We start from the raw sequence: 22833 nt of genomic DNA on the forward strand, positions 1-22833 counted from the left end.
ATGTTCATAGTGGTCACACTATGTGTACAACATTCACAGGTAGCAAATTTGACATCTCATATGACATTCATAGATAGTGTAAACACCCTTTAACATAAGGTGTCAAAATTTTACATCAATTCGATGCAGTTGACACATTATGTTACCATCAGCTGGCATGATAATGCTACCTGTATTATTGTACCATGCTGATGAGTGAATTTATAAAAAGTGCTGCCATTTTTTCAGTGGAGAAAAACAATTGGAGAGATTCAGCATTTATTGCTAGAGTTGGGCAATATAGTTCCTGGAGCGGATCGATCTTTCTAGTTCCTTTTGCCAAAAGGAACTAGTTCCTTAATATAGTTCCAAATAGTTCCGAGAGCGATATAGTTCAATGCATCTTTCTCGTTCCATGTTCTTTTTATTTCCTTCATTCCAAATAGTTCCGGGACCATTATAGTTCAATGCATCTTTCTCGTTCCTCGTTCTTTTTATTTCCTTAATTCCAAATAGTTCCGAGAATGAAGTAGTTTAACGCATCTTTCTCTTTCTTTTTGTTTTCATTTTTTGGTGGATGAATTGACACAAAAATAAATAAATTGCAGCAATGTAACAAGGATGTAATTTACATTTATTTAACAATGTGTGGAATGATGAAGGAACCAAACGTGAAAGATCGAAGAAAGAAAATGAATTATATAAATGAAAGGAATTAAGCTGAAAACAGATACAACGTTTGATTAAAGTTTTGCGTTGGGCGTCGAGAAAAAAACAACAACAACAGGGCGACGACGATACCAAAGTCCAGCGTTTATCTGTTTGTCGGCATATATTTCAAATGAATTTGAATTTTTCGGCATCATGCCCAACAGTGTAAAAACGGCCAAAACGACACAAAACTTTACCCAAACGTTGTATGTGTTTCTAGCTTTATGTGCACGGCTGGAACTATATGAACTAAAGGAACTATAAATGAAAGAGCCGGATATAGTTCCAATAGTTCCTTGTCCGGAATAGTTCCTTGGAACTAGTTCGTTCCGGAACTACACAACTCTATTTATTGCGCGCCATCATTTGACAGAGTTCTTGAGAACAACAAACAAAAAACATTGCGAATTATCCGCCGTATTCTGATTGTAAACAAATCGTGCTTGTATCGTGTTGAATATATTTTGTGTTGAAATTAAAATATAAAATATTAAAATTTTACAAAGAAACATCTCCAAATAACGAAAAAGTAGCTAATGTAAATTGGACATAACCCGACAAAAAGCGCTAGTACAAATCGTTGCTGGTAACCCTATATAACAGCTGGCTGGTGAGATTTTATAAAAAAGTGCTGCCATTTATTGAGGAGGAAAAAGGTGGAGAGATTTGAGAACAACAACAACAATCGAATCGAATTCTGTGCAATTTCATTTTTGCACGCGTGCAATTTTCATTTTGTCGTCATTGCCATCATTAAGGCGTGCAATTTTCATTTTGTCGTCATTGCCATCATTAAGGCGTGCAATTTTCATTTTGTCGTCATTGCCATCATTAAGGCGTGCAATTTTCTTTTGTCGTCCTTGCCATCCTATCACCAGACCCCGAGCAGCCGGAGGAGCCTGCTTAACGCCGGCTACAGGAGTGTGTGCTCCTGCGTGTTAAACATCTATATCATTTGTGTTGAAATTAAAATATAAAATATAAGAAAGATGGAAGCTGAATTAAAGCAAGAATTTGATAACATGGGAATCGAGCCAAGCCAAGAAGTGTTGTTTCGATGTAAGATGCTATAATTGTTATTAATTATTTTACTTACTATTTGATCCTTTATTTCAGCTGTTGATCTTTGTTCCACTTATAACATTGAAGATGCCGCCGAATTTGTTGAACAATGGGTGGCATTTAGTATTTCCAATTTAAATGGCGATGAACCAAGTCTAGAGCATCTTAATGAATTCGAACGTAAAGTGTTTCAGGCTAAACGGGATAAAGAGCTAATGGCCGCAAATAAAAAGAAAGGTGGTAAATTTCCAACGGCCATAGCAAATTTAACACATTTAAATGACATTGCATCGAGCAGTAGCAATCCATTGGCTATGTACGGTGTTGATGATAGTGATGTTATGGATGAATATATGCAAGATAGTGGCATGACCGAGGATGTTGATAGTATGCCGGGAACACCGAGTGTTCTACGTACTCCAAAGGTAAGTGCAAATAATGCTTTCTAGTTGACTTTATAAAAAGAACGTGGTTAGCTAAATTTTCTAATTGGAGTTAGATCCTAAATTATGATCGACTAGGATTTCGCCTTCTTATAAGATCGATAATGGAGATTTATTGTACTCTACTCATTAAATTTTTCAAATTGTCATTAAAATATCCATTACAAAAGTTCTTATCTGATTTCTCAAAGTACTTTGTTGTTTTCATAAAAATAACATGTCTTTAGACACAATATTTCTATAGAAAGATCGTCCACGTGCCATGACTTTGCTTACTACTTAAAAAAGATTTGAGATCCTTTGATATCACCCCATTGAATCTTACCCAAGAATTCCTTTTAGCTTTTCTGACCTCATTATAATAATTATTAAAACTAAGTGCCAATTCTTATTAAATTTAGTGCGATTGGCCTTGTTGTTTACTCTGCTGCCAACTTTCCTGCTGTTAATTAGTTAATTAGTCAAAAATTCCACCAAACTGCCTTAGCTTTCCTACCTGTGCAAGTTAATGGGTAAGACATCTCATAGCATCTCCGGATTACACTTCTTGAAAGTGTATCGCCCTGTGATCCGTAAGATAACGACCAAAAGTAAAATCCTCCGACAATAGTGAGATCTACTGCCTCCGATCTTACCATATACTGAAAACTGTCCGTATTTCCCTTAATGTATACTCGCAGGTCATTAATTAAAATTAAATCGGATATTGATTCACCTCTGCACTTGTAGAGTTGAATAATATAAAGACTTTTATGTCCAGTGCAAAGGTAATATGCTCCCTTTAGGTGCTGCTAGAATATATTCTTGATCTATTCATCTCTGTCTTGAGTAGGGCCATGGACGCATTTAAGACTGAGGGTGAAGAATTTTGCTGTAATGCGGATTGTGGAAATTCACTTATCCACCGATACGAATATGGGGACAAGGTTTTTGAAACCTCAGCCTTTAGTCTGATACCATCAAAAATATGTTTAATCGAAAAACCTTTGGTAAAAACTTTGTATTGTCCAATCTTAGATCATGTGCCCGATATGGCCTATCTTCGCACATGATCTTCTTCGTGTTCCTCCATCACAAAAGTTACAAATGTTCTCTAAACTCTCGAATTGAGTAACAGATTTAGTGCAAACTTAGCAGATTGTAATATTCCTTCGACGCATACAACCGGTACGAATACGGACCTTATGGGTTCACACAAAATTTAAAAAATTGTCACAAAAGTCCTTTTCTCAGACATTGCAGGGATCGTTTTGAAAATTTTTGTACTTGCTACCCTAGTTTCGGGGATAGCTAAACAAAAACCCTATATACACCAACTAAGATGACTTATGAGTCCGATAACTAACGAATTGAGTATTTGGTTGAAACTGTGACATGTATCGGACAACAACTTTGGATATATCACTCACAAACGGTCAAAATGTAATGTATAAGGGCATTTCAAGGATCGTTTTGAAATAATGGTCCAAAAACTCTACAAAATCTTACAGTGACCTACTAATATGGCTGGGAGTACGAAAGGTGTGACTGACATTGGTCCAATGTCCAAGATGACTGCTAAGCACGTTAACTAAAGAACTGAGTATCCCCTTTGGCTGAAGAATGTCTATATCGGACAACACTTTGGGTACATCTCTCACAACGGTCAATGTAAAGTATCTCGTTTGACCAATTGAACTAAAACTTTACACACTTTTCAGATTTGGATAATAATACATGAATATGAAACAAAACCAATATGGGTTCATTTTATTCTTATAGCCCCCATATACCGGTACCACCCGATTTCAGATATTTTGAGGATTTTATCTTCATTGTTAGCCAGAATTGGCTAGAACTTGGCATTTGGAGTTCGCAATAGTACACAAACTTCCCCACAAAAAATTGTGGACATAATTCCAGGTTTTGGTGTAGCCCCTATATGACGGTACCACATGATTTCAGGCATTTTAAAGTTTTTATCTACATTTTCTGCTAAATAAGCTGGAATTTGGTTATGAGTTTCTCAGTGGTAATAAAAATGTAATTACTAAAAAGTTAAATTTAAAAGAATAATTAAAAAAATAAGTTACAGTATTTTATTTATAAATGCACTAGAAACTAGAAAATAATTTGTCACGATGGAATCTCTGAAATAAAAGCTTTTTTTATACCCTCAGCATTTATGCTAACGAGGGTATATACACTTTCATACGGGCAAAATGTGCCTCATCGAAATAATGGTTTTATACCCCAAGTATGTTTGGACGAAATCCGTTTCAGACAATTTGGAATCGATTTAGCAATGTGCGCACGATAACTCCCCAACGGATCAACCGATTCGAACCAAATTTTGGGTATCGTAATATTTTTTTTTACCTAAACATAGTTTAAGTTCGAAGTTGGACCATATCGGGTACCGGAAGGTACCTCCCCCACAAAAGTTCGAAAATGTTCGGAAAATTTGTGCGCACGATAACTCTTAATTGAAGTAACCGATTTGGTCCATACATTGCACATCGTGAAATTTCTACCAGACTTAGATGAGGTTCCAATATGGACGCAATCGGTCCATTCCATCGGGTACCTCCCACACAAAATTTCGGAAAAGTTCAGTTTAGGGCCATCTCTCGAATCGCTTTGATTTTTATTGTAACAACTTGTATCCACTGCCCCCCATAAGACGGTACAAGTTTCATCAGGCGCAAGCCCATACTTCCTGACAAAATAGCCTGAAAGCTACAAAGAAGCCCTATGACACCGTTTGTAGTGGTTGGAGCAAGATAACTCTCGAACGGATCTGCCGATTCGGTCCAACATTTGGCCTTCGTAATATTTTATGCAAACTTAGTTTAAATTCGGAGATAAGCCGTATCGGTCCACTCCTTCAGGTACCTCCCCCACAAAAGTTCAAAAATGTTCGGTAAAATTATGCTCACGATAATTCTTGAAGGGAGTGACTGATTTGGTCCATACTTTACACATCCTACTATATCTACGAGGTATAGATCAGGTTCGAATATGGACTATATTTGTCCACCTATTCGGGTACCTCCCACATAAAATTTCGGATAAGTTCACTTTAAGACCTGCTATCGAATCACTTTGATTTTTGTTGAAGCAATTTGTATTCGCTGCCTCAATTACAACGGTAAAAGTTTTATCGGGGTTAAGTCCATACTTCTTGAGAAAACTGCCCGAAAGTTTTAAAAAACCCGTATGGCATCATATGTAGTGTCTGGAGAGCCCGATAACTTTCGAACTGGTCGACAGATTTGGTCCAAAAATTGGCGTTCGTCATATTTTGTTCAAACTTAGTTTCAGTTTGAAGATCGGTGTTGTCCGCAACTTCCGGTGCTTCCCCCAATATTTAAAAAATGTCACTAAACTGGTATGCACGACATCTCTTGAACGGGGCAACCAATTTGGTCCAAACTTTGTCCAAATTTAGTTTAACTTCTAAAATGGCCCATATTGCTCCTCTTCTAAGGGTACCTCTCTCACAAAAGTTCAAAGTATGTGTCTAAGTGCATTTTAGGGTCTATTCGAAGATCCTTTTGGAAATGTACTGATGCTGTTCGTTGTGGTCCTATTTACTGCGATATTATGTTTTCCGTGGACAAGTCTATGATTCCTGTCATACTGGTCCAAAAGTTATACTATGACACACTAAAATGACTTGTGGGTGCGATATTTATCGAAAATATATGACTCCCAAAATAAGATCCACTTCCATAATGGACAAAGTCGGTAAATTCCTTTAAGTACCTCCTGCGCAACACTTTTGAACTTTAATCCTAATCCACATTTTGTCGGCAAGCTCAAATGTGCAAAAAGGGCCACCAAATTCTGAAAATACCTTAAATACATTCGATCTCTGCGTAGATGAAAGTTTAAGATTCGTTCCCGTACTTTTTAATGGTAAAACTCGTAAAAGAGAGAACTGAAATAGTTCGGGAACGGAAAAATGGAAAATACGTCAAAAACGGGTGTTAAAGGCAGTTCCCCAAGTGACACCACGGGGTGGTCAGTGTCCACTTGAGATGAAAGAGGGACCAAGATAAATCCAGGGCTTTGCCATGTTAAAAGCGGTCAGGACCGTTGCTTGGTATCTTCCATCCCCTACGTTACCCAATTCAAATCACTAAGAGAAAAAAGTAGAAATTGTTTTTGATCATATTCAATTTTTTTCAGAGTGAATTGCATAGTACGGATCCCAAACAACTGAACAATACTCTAATATTGGTCTTACCAGAAAAATATAAAGCTGTTTTGTAACGTAGGGATCTGAAAATTGTTTTGACCATCGTTTAATAAAACCAACAACACAAAATGCTTTGTTTACCATAGTTGTAATATGGTTATTTAAGTTTAGTTTGGAATCCATTAAGACACCGAGACAATATTAAACGGCAAGCATTTTATTTGAGAGATTCCATCACGTAAAATTATTTTCTAGTTTCTAGTGCATTTATAAATAAAACACTGTAACTTATTTTTTTTAAATTATTTTTTCTATATTTTAAATATTATGCTTTATATTTTATATTTTATTTTTTATATTTTCTATTTTAATTTTAATTTTTTATTAATTTTCTCGTTTAGAGTTAAGCTTGATGATCGGAAATTATTTGCAAGTGAAAAAGGAAAGCCAAGGACTCGAACCCACATAGTCACCAAATTACGTTACCTGGTTTCATTGGTGGTAAAGCAAGTATTCGGACGTATCGACTATGTAATGGCTTCTCTGTCCTAGAACTTATAGTTTTTCAAATGCAAATGTGTTTTGTACATTTACGCGGATACTTGGCCACAGAAGAAAATACATTTCTATAGTCAAGTATCCGCGTTAGAGTGGGGCGATTTGAACACCATCACGGGCGCCTGGAGTTTCTGATTCTTGGGATTGTACTGAGCAAAAAAGTCAACTAGACCATATGTCTACGGTGAAAATCGAGCCCCCGGATTTTGACTTGAAGTTTTTTTCAAGGATTTTAGGGTATTTTGGCATATAACAACCAAACCACTAAGATTTTCGATCCAACACAAAGACAACAATTGTAGCCAAGACAATAATAAAGAACTCTCTAGTACATCGCAAAAGCATTGGAACGCTCCTTCAGGTAGTTATGGCCTCGAGAAGGTGCAAATTTTTCGGAAAATATCGATAAACGACACTGTGCTACAAAATGGAACTCAAAGTCAGTGGGTGGAAAATTTCTTTTGGAGATGAAAGCCCTTGGTGAGTGTACTGAGAACCCAAAAGGAAATTTTCACCATAGGTCAAGTTTCCGAGATATTGCGTGATTAATGGTTTAATTTTGGCCCCTTAATTTGTGATCAAATAGCTTTATATCTCTCTAAAGCGTTATTGTAGCTTCATTTTGACATTACATGTCTTCAGTCAAATCGAATGGTGAATCTTTTTGTAGAATATTTCATCCCTCTAACTCAATTCCTTTCATGTCCTTTTCGTCCTTTATTTTTTGAACCGTAGTAAAAGTACCACAAGGCGAGATTTTACAGCATCCAAATATTCTACAAAAATGTTGTTCAGAAGATTTTAGGTACGGTTCTCATTGATGACCAATCGATATTTCCCCGTTTTCATGGTCCTTTTTGACATTTTAGCGGTTTTTGTTCAGAAAACTATGTTTTGTTTTTATGTATATTCGTTATTGGTCTGTGGTGCTTCTGAAATACTTACCATAAATAGCTTTTGTAATGACGAACACGTTAATAACAAATTTTATTGGAGGACAGATCCGGTTATCTAAATTTTTGAACCGGATATTCTGATATTAAAACCGATTTTGGAACCGGTTTTAAGTAACCGATTAACCGAATATGTATATCATTAGAAAGCTAATAAAATGGTCAATTAAATGACAGCAAGTAGCTGATTATAACAAAAAAACCGCGTTCTTAAACCGATTCTGATGTAAAATATCACTGGGTTCTTTCAAAATGAAGCTACAATAACGCTTTAGAGAGATATAAAGCTATTTGATCACAAATTAAGGGGCCAAAATTAAACCATTAATCACGCAATATCTCGGAAACTTGACCTATGGTGAAAATTTCCTTTTGGGTTCTCAGTAAACTCACCAAGGGCTTTCATCTCCAAAAGAAATTTTCCACCCACTGACTTTGAGTTCCATTTTGTAGCACAGTGTCGTTTATCGATATTTTCCGAAAAATGTGCACTTTCTCGAGGCCATAACTACCTGAAGGAGCGTTCCAATGCTTTTGCGATGTACTAGAGAGTTCTTTATTATTGTCTTGGCTACAATTGTTGTCTTTGTGTTGGATCGAAAATCTCAGTGGTTTGGTTGTTATATGCCAAAATATCCAAAAATCCTTGAAAAAAAACTTCAAGTCAAAATCCGGGGGCTCGATTTTCACCGTAGACATATGGTCTAGTTGACTTTTTTGCTCAGTACAATCCCAAGAATCAGAATCTCCAGGCGCCCGATAACACTTTTTTCCTTCCATACAAATCGCCCCGGCCTAATCCGCGTAAATGTACAAAAATTTCAAAAATTAAAAAACAGGCTTGAAAACATATCAAAAAATGTTGTCACGGCGTGTTAGCGTTCAAAGCCAAAAAAAACTCATAACTTCATAGGCAGCGCAAAAAAAAGCGTTTGTCGTGAAGAAAAAAACATTTCTGTGGCCAAGTATCCGCGTAAATGTACAAAACACATTTGCATTTGAAAAACGATAAGTTCTAGGACAGAGAAGCCATTACATAGTCGATACGTCCGAAGATTTGTTTCACCACCAATGAAACCAGGTAACGTAATTTGGTGACTATGTGGGTTCGAGTCCTTGGCTTTCCTTTTTCACTTGCAAATAATTTCCGATCATCAAGCTTAACTCTAAACGAGAAAATTAATAAAAAATCATTAAAAACAAGTAAGAAAGTGTCAGTCGGCTTTGCCGACAGAGGTATACCCTCAGCCAATGTGAATTGAAACTTTCATCTACGGACAGATAGAATGTATTTAGCGCATCTTCAGAATTTTGTGGCCCTTTTTAAAAATTTGAACTTGCTGACAAAAATGTGGATTAGGAATTAACACAAATGTTCAACTTTTGTGGGGAGGTACCCTTAGGGACGACCGATATGGGCCATTTTAGAAGTTAAACTAAATTTTGACAAAATATTAGGAGATCCAAAGTTTGGACCAAATTGGTTGCACCATTCAAGTGATATCGTCCTAACATTTTAGTGACATTTTTTAAATATTGTGGAGAAGTACCGGAAGTTGGGGACCGGTATTGTCCCATGAAACTAAGTTTGGATAAAATATGACAAAGACCAACTGTTGCACCAAATCGGAAGAACAGTTCGAGAGCCACATATGGTGACATAGGGCTTTTTACACCTTTCGGGATGTTTTCCCAAGAAATATGGACCTGCTCCTGAAGAAACTTTTAGCGTCGTAATGGAGGTAGCGAATGCAAATAGCTTCAACAAAAATCAAAGTGATTCGAGAGCAGGTCTTAAAGTGAACTTATCCGAAATTTTGTGTGGGAGGTACCCAAAGGAGTGCACAAATATAGTCCATATTCGTACCTGATCTATACCTGGTAGATATATTAGGATGTGCAGAGTATAGATTACATCAGTCACTCCCTTCAAGAATTATCGTGCTCATATTTTTTCCGAAGATTTTTGAATTTTTGTGAGGGAGGTACCTGAAGGAGTGGACCGACATGGTTTATCTTCGAACTTAAACTATGTTTGGACAAAATATTACGAAGGTCAAATTTTGGACCGAATTGGCAGATCCGTTCGAGATTTATGTTGTGCTCCAAGCACTACACATGGTGTCATAGGGGCGCCTTATGACACTTGTAGCGTCGTATGGGGGACAGCGAATACAAGTTGCTACAACAAAAATCAAAGCGATTCGAGAGCAGGTGCTAAACTGAACTTTTCTGAAATTTTGTGTGGGAGGTACCCGAAGGAGTTGACCGATTCAGTCCATATCTAAACTTCATCTAAGTCTGGTAGAACTTACACGATGTACAAAGTGTGGGCCAAATTGGTTACTCCCTTCAAGAGTTACCGTGCGCACAAATTTTCCGAACATTTTCGAATTTTTGTGGGGGAGGTACCGGAAGGAGTGAACCGATATAACCCATCTTCGAACTTAAACTAAGTTTGGGCAAAATATTACGAAAGCCAAATTTTGAACCGAATTGGTTGATCCGTTCGAGAGTTATCGTGCGCACCAGCCAGCCAGACAGACGGACAGACAGACAGACAGACGGACGGACATGGCTAAATCAACTCCAAATTATCTGAAACACATTTCGTCCAAACATTCTTGGGTTCTAAAACCATTATTTCGATGAGGCACATTTTGCCCGTATGAAAGTGTATATACCCTCGTTAGCATAAATGCTGAGGGTATAATGATCTTCGCCCTTACAGGCAAAATTTCAAAAATTTATTTTTTTATATTTTAAATATTTTGCAATGAATTCGTAAATTTGTAAATGTATTGATGCTTTTATCGGATTTTGTACTCTCCACTTTTGTGTATTTGCTAATGGGCAATATGTTTATAAGATTACCTCCCATAATTATACTGCGACCAATGGTCAACCATGTCAGTTAGGAAAAAGAAACATCACACATTGCCCTCAAAGCTACCCAACATTAAATGTTCATATAAAAATAAGAACCTTCTTATAAGTCCATATCTACATTGGGCAATTTTCCCTGTGGCAATTGTCAGTTTATCGGTTAGAGAGGGTGTTGGAGAGGCAAAGGCAATTGCCGCAAGGAAAATTGCATAATGTAAATATGGACTATCTTTTAATATTACTTGAACACAGAACAACAAAAATAGTGCTCTCCATAATCATTTCCATTTTGTGAGGTTATGACAATATATTTATGTATATTGCAGTTTGTCTTCTAAATTGGAATTGTTGAATAAATTGTTCATCTGAATAGTTACACTTAATAAATACAAGAGAATCGTACTACAATATTCCCAAGAATCTACTGAATATGTTACCACCATGTGTATACGTGTATGTTCGTCCATCTGTCAGTCTGTGTGTCTGTCATTATTATAAGTATCTCTAATATTTTAAATATTTCTCTTATGATTTCCAATAAATCTCAAGACAATTTTCCATAAATCTTTTCTAGGCCCAAACCACATTATCAGACAATTGCTGCTATTGTTGTAGTTGTTGTTTTTGGTTTTGTAAACTATTTGAAATTTTTTAATTGTCTGGTTTCTTCATTATCATTGTAATCATCTTTACCCAGGAATGAAGTGGTTGAGCGAGCTTTAGTGTGGTTTAGTTGGGTTATTTTTTTTTTCTTTTGGCCCTTAAGAAAAAACACATTGAGATGGAGTTGGGATAGAAGGAGGGTGGCGGAGGTGGTGGTGATGGTACCAAGACAAGATTGAATGACATCTATGACGTTTTGAAGTTGTTGTATTCGTGTGTTTGACGCCGTTACCGTCAACGACATCAATGTCAGCACCATCATCCTTCTCATCATTATCATCATCATTGCTGCATTCGCAAAATATTCAAGCATAGCAAACAAGCCATACACATTTTCGATGTTGATGAAAGCACAACAAGCCAAACAGAGACAGTCTAACTAACCAGCCAGCTAACAAACCAACTATACGTAATTCGTCAAGTTAATCGTCAAAGCGTCAAAGTTACATCAGATAATTATTTCAATACCAATTTGCAATTGCAATATGTACGTCCGTTGTTGTCAGTTGACGAAAACAACAACAACAATATCCACATTGCTTGCTGAAGCGACGAACAACAGTAACAAATGCAAGTTGAATGCCGCCGCCGCGCATGCTCCACCAGTTGTTGATAATGATGCCGATGTCGATTGCTAACCCAGCCAGCAATAACAACGCACTATTCTTGTACAAAAACATGATGAGTATGTTGCTATTGTTGGCATTGTCACTGTACCAGCAGCAGTCATCGTTCGTTATTGCCAGCAACTAATCAAAGACTATTGCATGTATGAGCGACACTAAGCATGCGCTTAAGAATTGTTTAAACATTTCTTTAGCTTTGTTTCTTGGTGTTGTTGTTAACGCACTTTTTTGTGTTTGTGCGACAAATGTGTTGTATGTAGGTTTCTTGATCTTTACGTGCGTCAGGAGCGTCAACATGGGGACTATGAAGGTTCTTCGATGATACTCCACTTTGTACGATATTGACAACATTTCATTTGATCGAAATCTTATTCATAGTATTTTTAAATTCCAAATTCATGTCAGCTTGCCACCATATGGTGATTAGGATGGCTCTCAGCTAAGCAAAAATTCTGCTACCATGGACCATGAAATTCAACTCTGTTCTCACCTGTGACGTCCATGTGGTGAACAGAGTGGCCGTAGATTTAGTGGCGGATATTTGCATATTTCTCGGGTGGAAAAAGGTGGTAAGATCTATCAAATATGAGTTCAGGCTTACACAAATGAGTTTAGGGAAGGTATCTGATGCCAAGATCGTACAATCATTTGTACACGTTACGATCACAATGCCATCTCGAGGGGGCGCAATACAGGAGATATCGCTCCACCTTGAGGAACTCTCTGTTTCACTCCATGGGCCTTGGACTTTTTGTTACTGAATTCCACGTACGTCTACGTCGTTCACACATGTATAATTGATTATCCAACGTTTCAAACTTGGCTGGAGAGTTTTCTCCTCGATGTACTAAAACAGCGTGGAGTACTTGAAAGTATCAAAGACCTCTGAATGGTCAAGTACGTGATGGTCGTAAGGCTTGCTCTGGTTCAGTCCTCGTCTAATATCTTTGACCTGTCTGGGAGTGAACGTGCAAAACGTAGAGCTATCAATCTACTCAGCACCATAACCCTCTGGTCGTTTCCGAGGACCGAATGCCAAACTCATGATAAGCATTAAAGTCCCCCAAGACGGTTATGACCTTCCAAAAGCGGGCTTATGTTTGGCCTATAACCTTGGAGTACAGCTATTTATCGGCGGGATGTATAAGATAAGCAACTCTACATCGGCAGTTCCACACCTGACTGCTATCCTCATACATTCCATGTACGGGCCACGAGAGATAGTTCTGTATTGAACAGACTAGTGCAATAGGAAAGCTAACCCCCCACTTCAATTTCCGGTACGATCCTTCTTCAGTACGTTGTAACAATCACAAGCTGCAGATGTTGTTGTTGTAGCCCCTACATGTATATGTTGTATCGGGAGAAAAGAAAATAGGAAAGAAAGAGAAGAAATATGAAATCAATAGGTGGACATCAAGCATCCACATCCAGTCCTAAGAAGCGTGCTGCTTCAACTGGATGTGTCCAAAGTGACTCCGGTGTCAGGACAGTCGGATGTGCAGGACACGCGAAGAGGTGCCGTGTGATGTGTGGAGATTGGCCACATTTTGGGCATGGATTTGTGGTATGTTGGGGAGTTCCTTACGGAAATCATATCGGATGGATTTTTGTCTTTCGGACGGGGGTTTGTTGCAGTTTTTGGCATTTGATTGTATGTATTGTTGGAAGGGTCCAGTGAGGCTTCCCCGGCAGTAGTTTGGTTTTATGGTGAAGGTGGTCTTCGGGTGCCTTGGAGTGGCACCCTGTTGCAATGCGTAGGGCAGTGTTTTGAACCGTTTGTAGGTTCTTCTACTGCGTATCACTGATTCCTGGTGTCCATATAGGGGCTGCGTAATCAAGGAGGGGGGTCCTATGGCTTTATATGTGGTTAGTATGGTCTCCTTGTCTTTCCCCCACGTGCTGCCCGAGAGAGCTTTGAGGATTTTATTCCTTTTCCCCACGTTCCCAGCCACGATCTCAGCATGTTTACAGAAGAGGAACATGTTATCAAAGGTTACACCCAGTATTTTGGGATTCTTAATTGTTGGGATGACTTGCCCGCGGATGTGTATGTCAAGTTTTGGGTTGGGGTGACTGCGGTGGAGTCACGTATTCTGATGACGACGACTCACTGGGGGCTGTGTACACTCAGCATGCAGCAACCCTGTCGAATTCCCTCTCATGGACGAGTCCAGAACAATTCCTGAGATGCACCCACTTCCGACATCTATTACATCTCACACAAGGTCGAGTCTGGGAGATGCGGATGTAACAAACCGAACACAGAAAAACTATACAAATGCAAACAAGTATACACTGATAGGGGCAGCCGCTGGCCGGAAGACGAGTGTTGCACGGTTCCGGGTCAATCCAGTGCAAAGAACCAGCAGAGCCGACTAATTCTTTTTTGACTGTTGTTTGTAGTTTCTGCATTCAAATTTGCCACCAATTCTTCATAAACATCTTGGTGTAGCTTCAAAGCCCATCGATTATACACTGGTTGTATAGCACCGTGGTTAGACCCATTTTATCCTATGGTTCTCTTGTGTGGTGGCACTCACTGCGCCAAAAATCGACATCGGGTAGGCTCGACAAGGTACAAAGAGCAGCCTCGATCCTCATAACTGGAGCCACAAGGAGCACACCACAGGCTGCTCTGAACGCAATGCTGCACTTAAAACCGCTGAATCTCAGCATTAAGTGTCAGGCAACTCGCAGTGCCCTACGGCTGCATGAACAGGATCTCTGGCGCAGCTGTGCCTATGGGAATGGTTGTATCCTGAATGAATCAGGCATATATATCACCAGTCCCGAGATTTGATGATATACGTCGTTATACCTAGTAGAGATGACTGGAACCGCAGTAACCCCCCTCTGGACGGTCTGGCTTTCTATACAGACGGCTCCAAGATGGTGGAAGGTACCGGGGCTGGCGTCTACTGTGAAAGGCTATCTCTTGAGTACACCTACAGGCTAGACAGCAACTGTAGTGTCTTCCAGACTGAAATCTTCGCGATTTGGAAGGCAGCGGAATTGATAAAAAGTTTGGATGCAGAAATCTTTGAACCGGTGACTATCTTTGTGGATAGCCAAGCGGCTCTTAAAGCCATCAAATCCTGCAACATCAAATCCGATGTCGTCCTTAAGTGTAGATCAGCCTTGGGAGCGCTAACTAACGGCTTCCGGCTATGCTAGGTACCAGGACACCGCGACTATCTGGGTAATGAAAGAGCAGACGAATTAGCTAGGCGAGGATCGCAGTCCACAGACCTAGCCATCGCTGACTCTATCAAACCACCCATTTGTCATTTCTTTCAAAATTTTAAAACGTTCTCTGACGAAAGAGCCAGTGAATTGTGGCATAATGAACCTAGGTGCATTGTGGCAAGATCCATATGGCCGTCTCTGTCAGTCAAAAGAACGAACTCTCTGCTGAACCTGAGTAAAGCTGAAGTTAGAGTAACGACGGGAGTCATTACTGGACACTGCTACATCAGGGCCCATACCAACAAATGGGATGAGGATGTTACTGACTACTGCAGACTCTGTGAGGACGAGGAGGAGTTAGAGACGATCGAGCACATCTTGTGTCGTTGTCCAGCAATGGCTGGTAGACGGCATAGGTTAGTAGGTGCTCACTTCCCACCGTGTCTAACTTTCTACTCAACTGTGGAGCCTGCTGTGATCTACAACATCATCAAAAATCTGAAGTGGCTGGGACAGCGCAACCTGAACGCGTAAAAAAATTCAACTATTCTGCATACCATTAAAACTAAATTTTTTCTCCTACTCTAAAACTATCACTCCACTCTTAAACATTCTTGTAATCTACTCGTTCTTTCACTGCGCTAACAACTTTCTCTTTTTATTTTTTCCCCTATCCTCCCTTTTTCACCTCCTTTTTCCTGTAGCTCTCTTCTATTGGATGATCACAATGGACCGGAAGGTCTCCGAGTGACGCAGTCACAATTAGTGACTGCACATCCCCTAACATAACCTAACCTAGCTTCAAAGCTCCTCATTTACCCCCCTTTTATATTCTACGCCCCTGAAATTGCATAAAATTTCAAGGGCTTGTCGTTTGGCACAGATGATTGGTGTTATTGTCATTTGTTTGATGTTGTTGCGGCGCTGTTTCGTTACTTGGACAATCTTCTCATATTCAAAGGATTGTTGTTGTTGTTCTTCTTCTTCTTCCTATTTGATCATTTCCAGCAAACAAATTGTCGTTTTCCCCACCCATTGCTTGGAAATTGTGTGTTTTCTGGGAAATGTATTTTTTATTTTCTTTTTATGTCATGAATTAAAATTGTTTCTACAAAAAACTACGATATTATGTAGTATATCAAAAGTACATCACTCTATTAGATTTCCAATGGTAGAAGATGGAAGCGTTTGATGGTACAATAATGCTAAAGATGTTCCAAATATCGATGCAAGTGTTGGTATGTCCGACCAAAGATTTGTTTGAAAGATTTGTTGGAAAACAAGAAATGCTTTATTAGGTAGGAGAGATAATTACACTTATTTACCAAATGTTTAAAATTATGAGACTTGCATGCATTTCAAGCAATCAATATTTCCTCTGCGAAGTGAGTTCTTTGATCTTAAATCTATCTTGTGTGCAGAAATTTCCTCAAATGTGCGTAGCGAACAAATCATGCGTAAATAATAAATTAATATGTATTTGATACTGTTTGTCGGCCTCTTGTATTGTATTCAAGACTTGAAGAGTTCACTTGTTAATGCGGTGTTACGTTTTATAAAATACCTGTAGAAATTTTCCATAAAGCAACTCTAATCACATTATGAATCATAATTGATTTTTTAATGTGTCTCTTGTTCACATGTTCGTCATCTGTGTGTTAAAAAAAAACTTTAGATGGTATTCTGAGTGTAGTAGACCATTAGAAGGTATTCTAAGGCCAGTTTAAGGCTACTTTTCGGCTCGTTTTGAAATGTTAATTGCGGGTAGTCGTTGTGATCATTATATATCTTTAGCTAGGAGAAACCAATACTTCCTGTGGTATGGGTCCCGAAAATTCCAATATTAAGGATCACTCCGTCATACATCTCTCGCACTAAAGTTTGTCGAAGTCTTTGTTGTGTTTATTTTATTCAATAACTAGCAGACCCGGGTCCGCGTTCATACGGACAAAATGTGTCTCATTGAAATAATGGCTTTAGACTCGAAGTATGTTTGGACGAAATCTGTTTAAGATAATTTGGAGTCGATTTAGCAATGTCCGTCCGTCTGTCTGGCTATCTGGTGCGCACGATAACTCTCGAATGGATTAACCGATTCGAACCAAATTTTGCACTTCGTAATATTTTACTTACAAACTTACTTTAAGATGGGCCATATCGGTTCACTACTTCCGGAACCCACCTCCCCCCCAAAAAGTTCGGAAAATTTGTGCGCAAAATAACTCTTGAAGGGAGTAACCGATTTGGTCCATACTTTGCACATCGTGACATTTTTACCAGACATAGATGAGATTCCAATATGGACCGTATCGGTCCTCTCCGGGTACCTCCCACACAAAATGTTGGAAAAGTTCAGTTTAGGTCCTGCTCTCGAATCGCTTTGATTTTTGTTGTAGCAACTTGTACTTGCTGTCCTCATTACGACGGTACAAGTTTTATCAAGGGCAAATCCTTACTTCCTGAAAAAAATAGCCCGAAAGGCACCATGCGTAGTGGTTGGAGCGGACGATAACTCTAATAATATATTGTGCGACCTTAGTTTAATTCCGAAGATGCGCCATATCGGTCCATTCCTTTAGGTACCTTCCCACAAAATTTCGAAAATTTTCGGAAAATTTGCACGCATGATAATTCCTGAAGGCACTAACGGATTTGGCTCGTACTTTGCTCATCGTAATATTTCAGGTTCGAATATGGACTGTATATGTCAACTCCTTCAGGTACATCCACACAAAATTTCGGAAAAATTCAATTTAGGGCCTGCTTTCGAATCGCTTTTATCTTTCTTGTAACAATTTGTATTCGCTGCCACCATTACGACGGTGCAAGTTTTTTCCGGGGCAAGTCTATACTTCCTGTGAAAATAGTCCGAAACTTGTAAAATAATAAAATTATCAAATAATTTTAATCCATAGGATGTTCGTCACCACTCCATAAGAAGTGAGATCAAGGCGCAATATAGATGTTTCGAAGAGATCTTGTCATATGCGCATCGCTTTTGCTCCGTGGAACTGGGTCCCAATGCACCATGCCACAGTGGATGCGCCCAACGACAAAATCAAAATTTCACATCATCATTTAAGAGTTTAACGATGCCAATCGCTTCTAACATTCCAAATTTTTCGAAACTCAACCTAGTTTTTGAATTTTTCGCGGTTCTTAATGAGAAAATGCCTTACAAACATGACTAATTTTGGAGAAAAAATGTATTAAAAAATGAGAAAAAATAGTTATATTAAAAGCGATTTTTTGAAACAAATGACTATTATTCACGCCCTAATTTTAGTTTAATCTTTTAGTAGATTAAATTGCAAGGGTTGGGAAAAATGAAAATATTGAATATAGATGTATGGATGTCCTTAAAATTTTAGTTACTTTCCAAGCATATGCAAGAATCGCCACTAGTACCAACATGAAGCCAAGAACATTTGCGGTTTTGGCAGTTATGACAAAAATTTAACACGGGTTTTAGGTGATGAATTTATATTTTTTGGAATATTTTAAAGTAATTTTATTATCCTTTCTTATGTGTATGTTCAATATTCTGATTTGTGCTATTAGCAATTTCTATTGTCAAGATAACTTGGAGCCGCACTGAAAACTCGCAAAGAAAGAGAAAAAAATTGGGTGTATTCAATTTAATAAAAAAAGTTCTTTTTTGGGACACCCTTATGTTGGACCATGCTAAAACATGGAGATTTTCCCCGCACTGAGAATCTAAACTACAATATTACAGGTAATACTGCAGAAAAAGGCGATTATATCTTAGCAAGTACCGAAAAATGAATGGTAACCCTATATAAAGTAGTGTTCTGAACGCTGATTTCATTATTAAAACCTATTCGGTTTGAATATTTGGTTAACATCTGTCGAAATAAATCGAGATATAAATCATATATGGAGTATTCCAAATCATGGACCAATACTGAAAATTGTTCTCGGGGAAGTTTACTATGCAATAAAAACCCCTAGTAACAGTAAAATACTTCAATTCAGGATGATTCGTTACATGGGAACCACGCGAAAACTTGGACCTAGAACTGCAATATTTTTGTTAAGAGCGTTTTTAGGCCACCAGGGACAATTGATAACAATTTAAGTTCGATATATTTTCTAGAAGTATTTTTGTCACACCTTCCCATGTAAGTGCCACCACTGTGCATGCGTACGAAAACTCTCGAACGGATCAGCCGATTCGCTCCAAAATTTGGTCTTCGTAATATTTTGCCCAAAATACATTAAAGTTTGAAGATGAACACTATCGGTGGGCACCGGTACCACCCCCCTAAAAGTTAAAAAATGTAACTAACCGTCCAAACTTTGGATCTCTTAAAATTTTGTCCAAATGTAGTTTTACTTCAGAAATGGTCGATGATATCGGTCTTCTCCTTTTTTTTAAGTGCAGTATAGGATCTGTTCGAAGATTCGTTGGAAAATTATACGAGTACCGATTGTCGTCATATTTAAGCGATATTATTTTTTTCGTGACCAAGTCCATGCTTCATGACATCATGGCCCAAAACTTCTAAGTTATACGATGACTGATGTGCACAATATCTATCGAAAGGAATGACTCCCAAATACGATCCACTTCAAAAATGGTCAATGTCGGTCCATTCCTTCAATTACACCCTCCGCAACACTTGTGATCTTCAAACGAAATATATTTTTTGTCGGCAAGTTCATACTTTCAAAACGGGCCACAAAACCTACGTAGCTGGTATTAGATTTGATAGATGAAAGTTTCAATTCACATAGGCTGGGTTATTCATTGATGATTTTCAATTTATCAACATATTTTGTGCGTATCCTTTCTTTTCTCTTATAGACTTTGTCTGATTTTTTCGCCCATTTATGCGGTTTAGAATATATTATCGTCCATGTTCCCTATCTTTATGGCTGATGGTCCGTTGAACCTCCCCATTTAAGGAAATTTGTAAATATATCGTTTTCTTAATACGGGAGATACTGTTCCACTTCCGAAATTCATGCCTACATGTACCACAGCACATTTCCCAAAAATTTCCTGAAAATCCGTTCTTAAGTTTTCGTGATATTACATACTTAAAAAGTGGCCGTGGTCGGGATTTCGGGCATTAAGAAAGATCATTTGATCGGGGCGCAACCACCGTTGTTTAGTTTAGCAAATATAGCGACTTTAAAACAATACGCCCCCGAAATTCATCAACAAATATATAGCATTCCTGAACATTTTCTGAAATTTCATGATATTCGGTTCAGTAGTTTTGGAAAATTAATGTATTGAAAAGAGTGGCCGTGATCATCAGTTTTATATAACATATTTAATAAAGTGGGCGTGGTACGGTATTTTGGCTCCAAATATGTACTTGGGGTCGAAGATACAACCCCAATGTCTACCAAAAATAATGCTGAAACCGTTATAATCATAAGTTTGGCATATACAGCTGTGTTCAAAATAATAGGAGTGCCCATACACAAAATGGAATGGTCCAAAAAAGCATGGTTAAACTTCTAAATTTTTGACAATTCTGTATTTTATTAACATTGTTGGCATCCCAACTGTTAATTCATTAGCAGAAATATGGGAATTTGTTTTAAATTATTTACTGTTTACACCAACATTATAAATCGCCTTCAATTTTTTTGTTCAAAAAAATAGGAGTGTGGAAGAAAAAGGACAATAAAAATATATTTAGTTGAGTTTACAACCAAAACTGAAAATATTTTAGTTAATTGTAGTAAATTCAATAAATTTGAAGTTTGTTTGAAAACAAAAATCCTTTGGTGGTAGCCAAAAAAAAAGGATATTGTCCTTGTGGCGACTTTTCCCATAAATTGAGCAATTATTGAGCAATTCAATGCATTTTATAGACAAAACCTTTAGAGATTGGAGTTCTTTAACTCTCTGACTGTTACATCTAACAATATATAATGATTAGTACCCTATTAAGTTTTGTATTTTGATCCTTGAGCCCAGGATAAGTCAATTTCCACTACCCCTTTATGTAAGGATCGGCCAAAAAAGCGTATCTATAAGGCATGTATTCCTCGACCAAAGAATGTTTTGAGGCCTTCAACATCTTATCTCCCCCCAGAATAATTCGTTTTTTCATATTTGAAAAATTGGATGATTGGCACATATGAAACATTTTTTTACACGCTTTCTTAAAAAGCAAACTTTAATGAAATACTTTTGAAGTTGCCCTACGAAAACGTTTATTAGGTTTTGAATCGTATAAAACACAGTTTTCTAATGGAACTAATCTAAATGAAGAATTTATGAATGAAAAACGTAAGTTTATGTAGAAAAATATAGTACGGTGTATACCAAACCTAGTGTAGTCAAAGCCTGCCTATCACAAAATGGGGTATAACTACATTTCAAGGTATCACGTTTTAACAATTTTTTGAATAGAAGCGAAATTGATTGTGTACACAAAGCTTACATCCTAAGGACCTCAAAATATTATTTGGTGGAGGAATAAATGCTTTATAGATATGCTTTTTAAGCCGATCCTTACATAAAAGTCTAATGGAAATTGACTTAACTGGGGCTCGAGGATCAAAATACACAAATTAATGGAATAATAATCATTATATATTGTTCGATGTAACATCCAGAGTGTTAAAGAACTCTAATCACTAAAGGTTTTGTCTATAAAATCCATTTAATTGGCCAATAATTGCTCAATTTATGGGAAAAAAAAGCCACTAGGACAATATCCTGTTTTTGGGTACCACCAAAGGATTTTTGTTTTCAAACAAACTTCAAATCTATTGAATTTACTACTATTAACTAAAATATTTACAGTTTTGGTTGTAAACTCAATTAAATATATTTTTATTGTCCTCTTTCTTCCACACTCCTATTTTTTTGAACAAAAAAGTTGAAGGCGATTTATAATGTTGGTGTAAACAGTAAATAATTTAAAACATATTGCCACATTTCTGTTAATGAATTAACAGTTGGGACGTCAACAATGTTAAACAAATGCAGAATTTACGAAAATGGACAAGTTTAACCATGTTTTTTGGACCTTTCCATTTTGCGTATGGGCACTCCTATTATTTTGAACGCAACTGTACATATAGCATTTGAAGAAAGCCGTGGGGAAGGTATCCCACCTCCTACGAAATTTATAAAATATACATTACCAGGGCAAACCATGAGCACTTGCTGCAAATTTCATGGAAATCGGTTAAGTAGTTTCTTGAGGAAAATTTTAAAATTGAAAAAAGTGGGAGTGGTCAAATTTTCTTTGCATAAAAATCTATGTTCGGTTATTACGAACATTAAAAAAAAAAAACAATTATCCTAATCGGTCCAGCCGTTTTCAACTGATGCAATTACTAACGAACAACAATTGATTTTTATTTATAAAGATATAGCATTTTTAAAAAATAGGGTATAGGGAAAGTTTTCCGCATCCTCCGAAATTCAACAAAATATGTGGCCTATTGTCACCGGGGGCCATTCCTGTACATTCCCTGATAATTTCAGGAAAAAAAGGTCTGTAGTTTTTGTAGAAAAAAATTTAAATTGAAAAAAAGTGGGCGTGTTAAAATGTTCTATCCATAAAACCAAAGTTTGGGTTATG

The 22833-nt window shown here is 37.6% G+C and overlaps 1 protein-coding gene across 1 annotated transcript in view; it reads left to right on the forward strand.

Annotated features, from left to right (window-relative positions):
- The first annotated feature begins 1330 nt into the window (after nucleotides 1–1330).
- PolA2 (DNA polymerase alpha subunit B) overlaps nucleotides 1331–22833 on the forward strand; it is a 517680-nt gene continuing 496177 nt past the window's right edge. The window contains exons 1-2 of the mRNA XM_073961529.1: nucleotides 1331–1749; nucleotides 1807–2177. Of these exons, the coding sequence (XP_073817630.1) occupies nucleotides 1680–1749; nucleotides 1807–2177 (441 nt within the window). The 5' untranslated portion in view covers nucleotides 1331–1679. The remainder of the gene's footprint in view (nucleotides 1750–1806; nucleotides 2178–22833) is intronic.

Source organism: Musca autumnalis, unplaced genomic scaffold (assembly GCF_047663935.1).
Source record: "Musca autumnalis isolate F117 unplaced genomic scaffold, ASM4766393v1 scaffold_1, whole genome shotgun sequence".
NCBI classification, from domain to species: Eukaryota; Metazoa; Arthropoda; class Insecta; order Diptera; family Muscidae; genus Musca; species Musca autumnalis.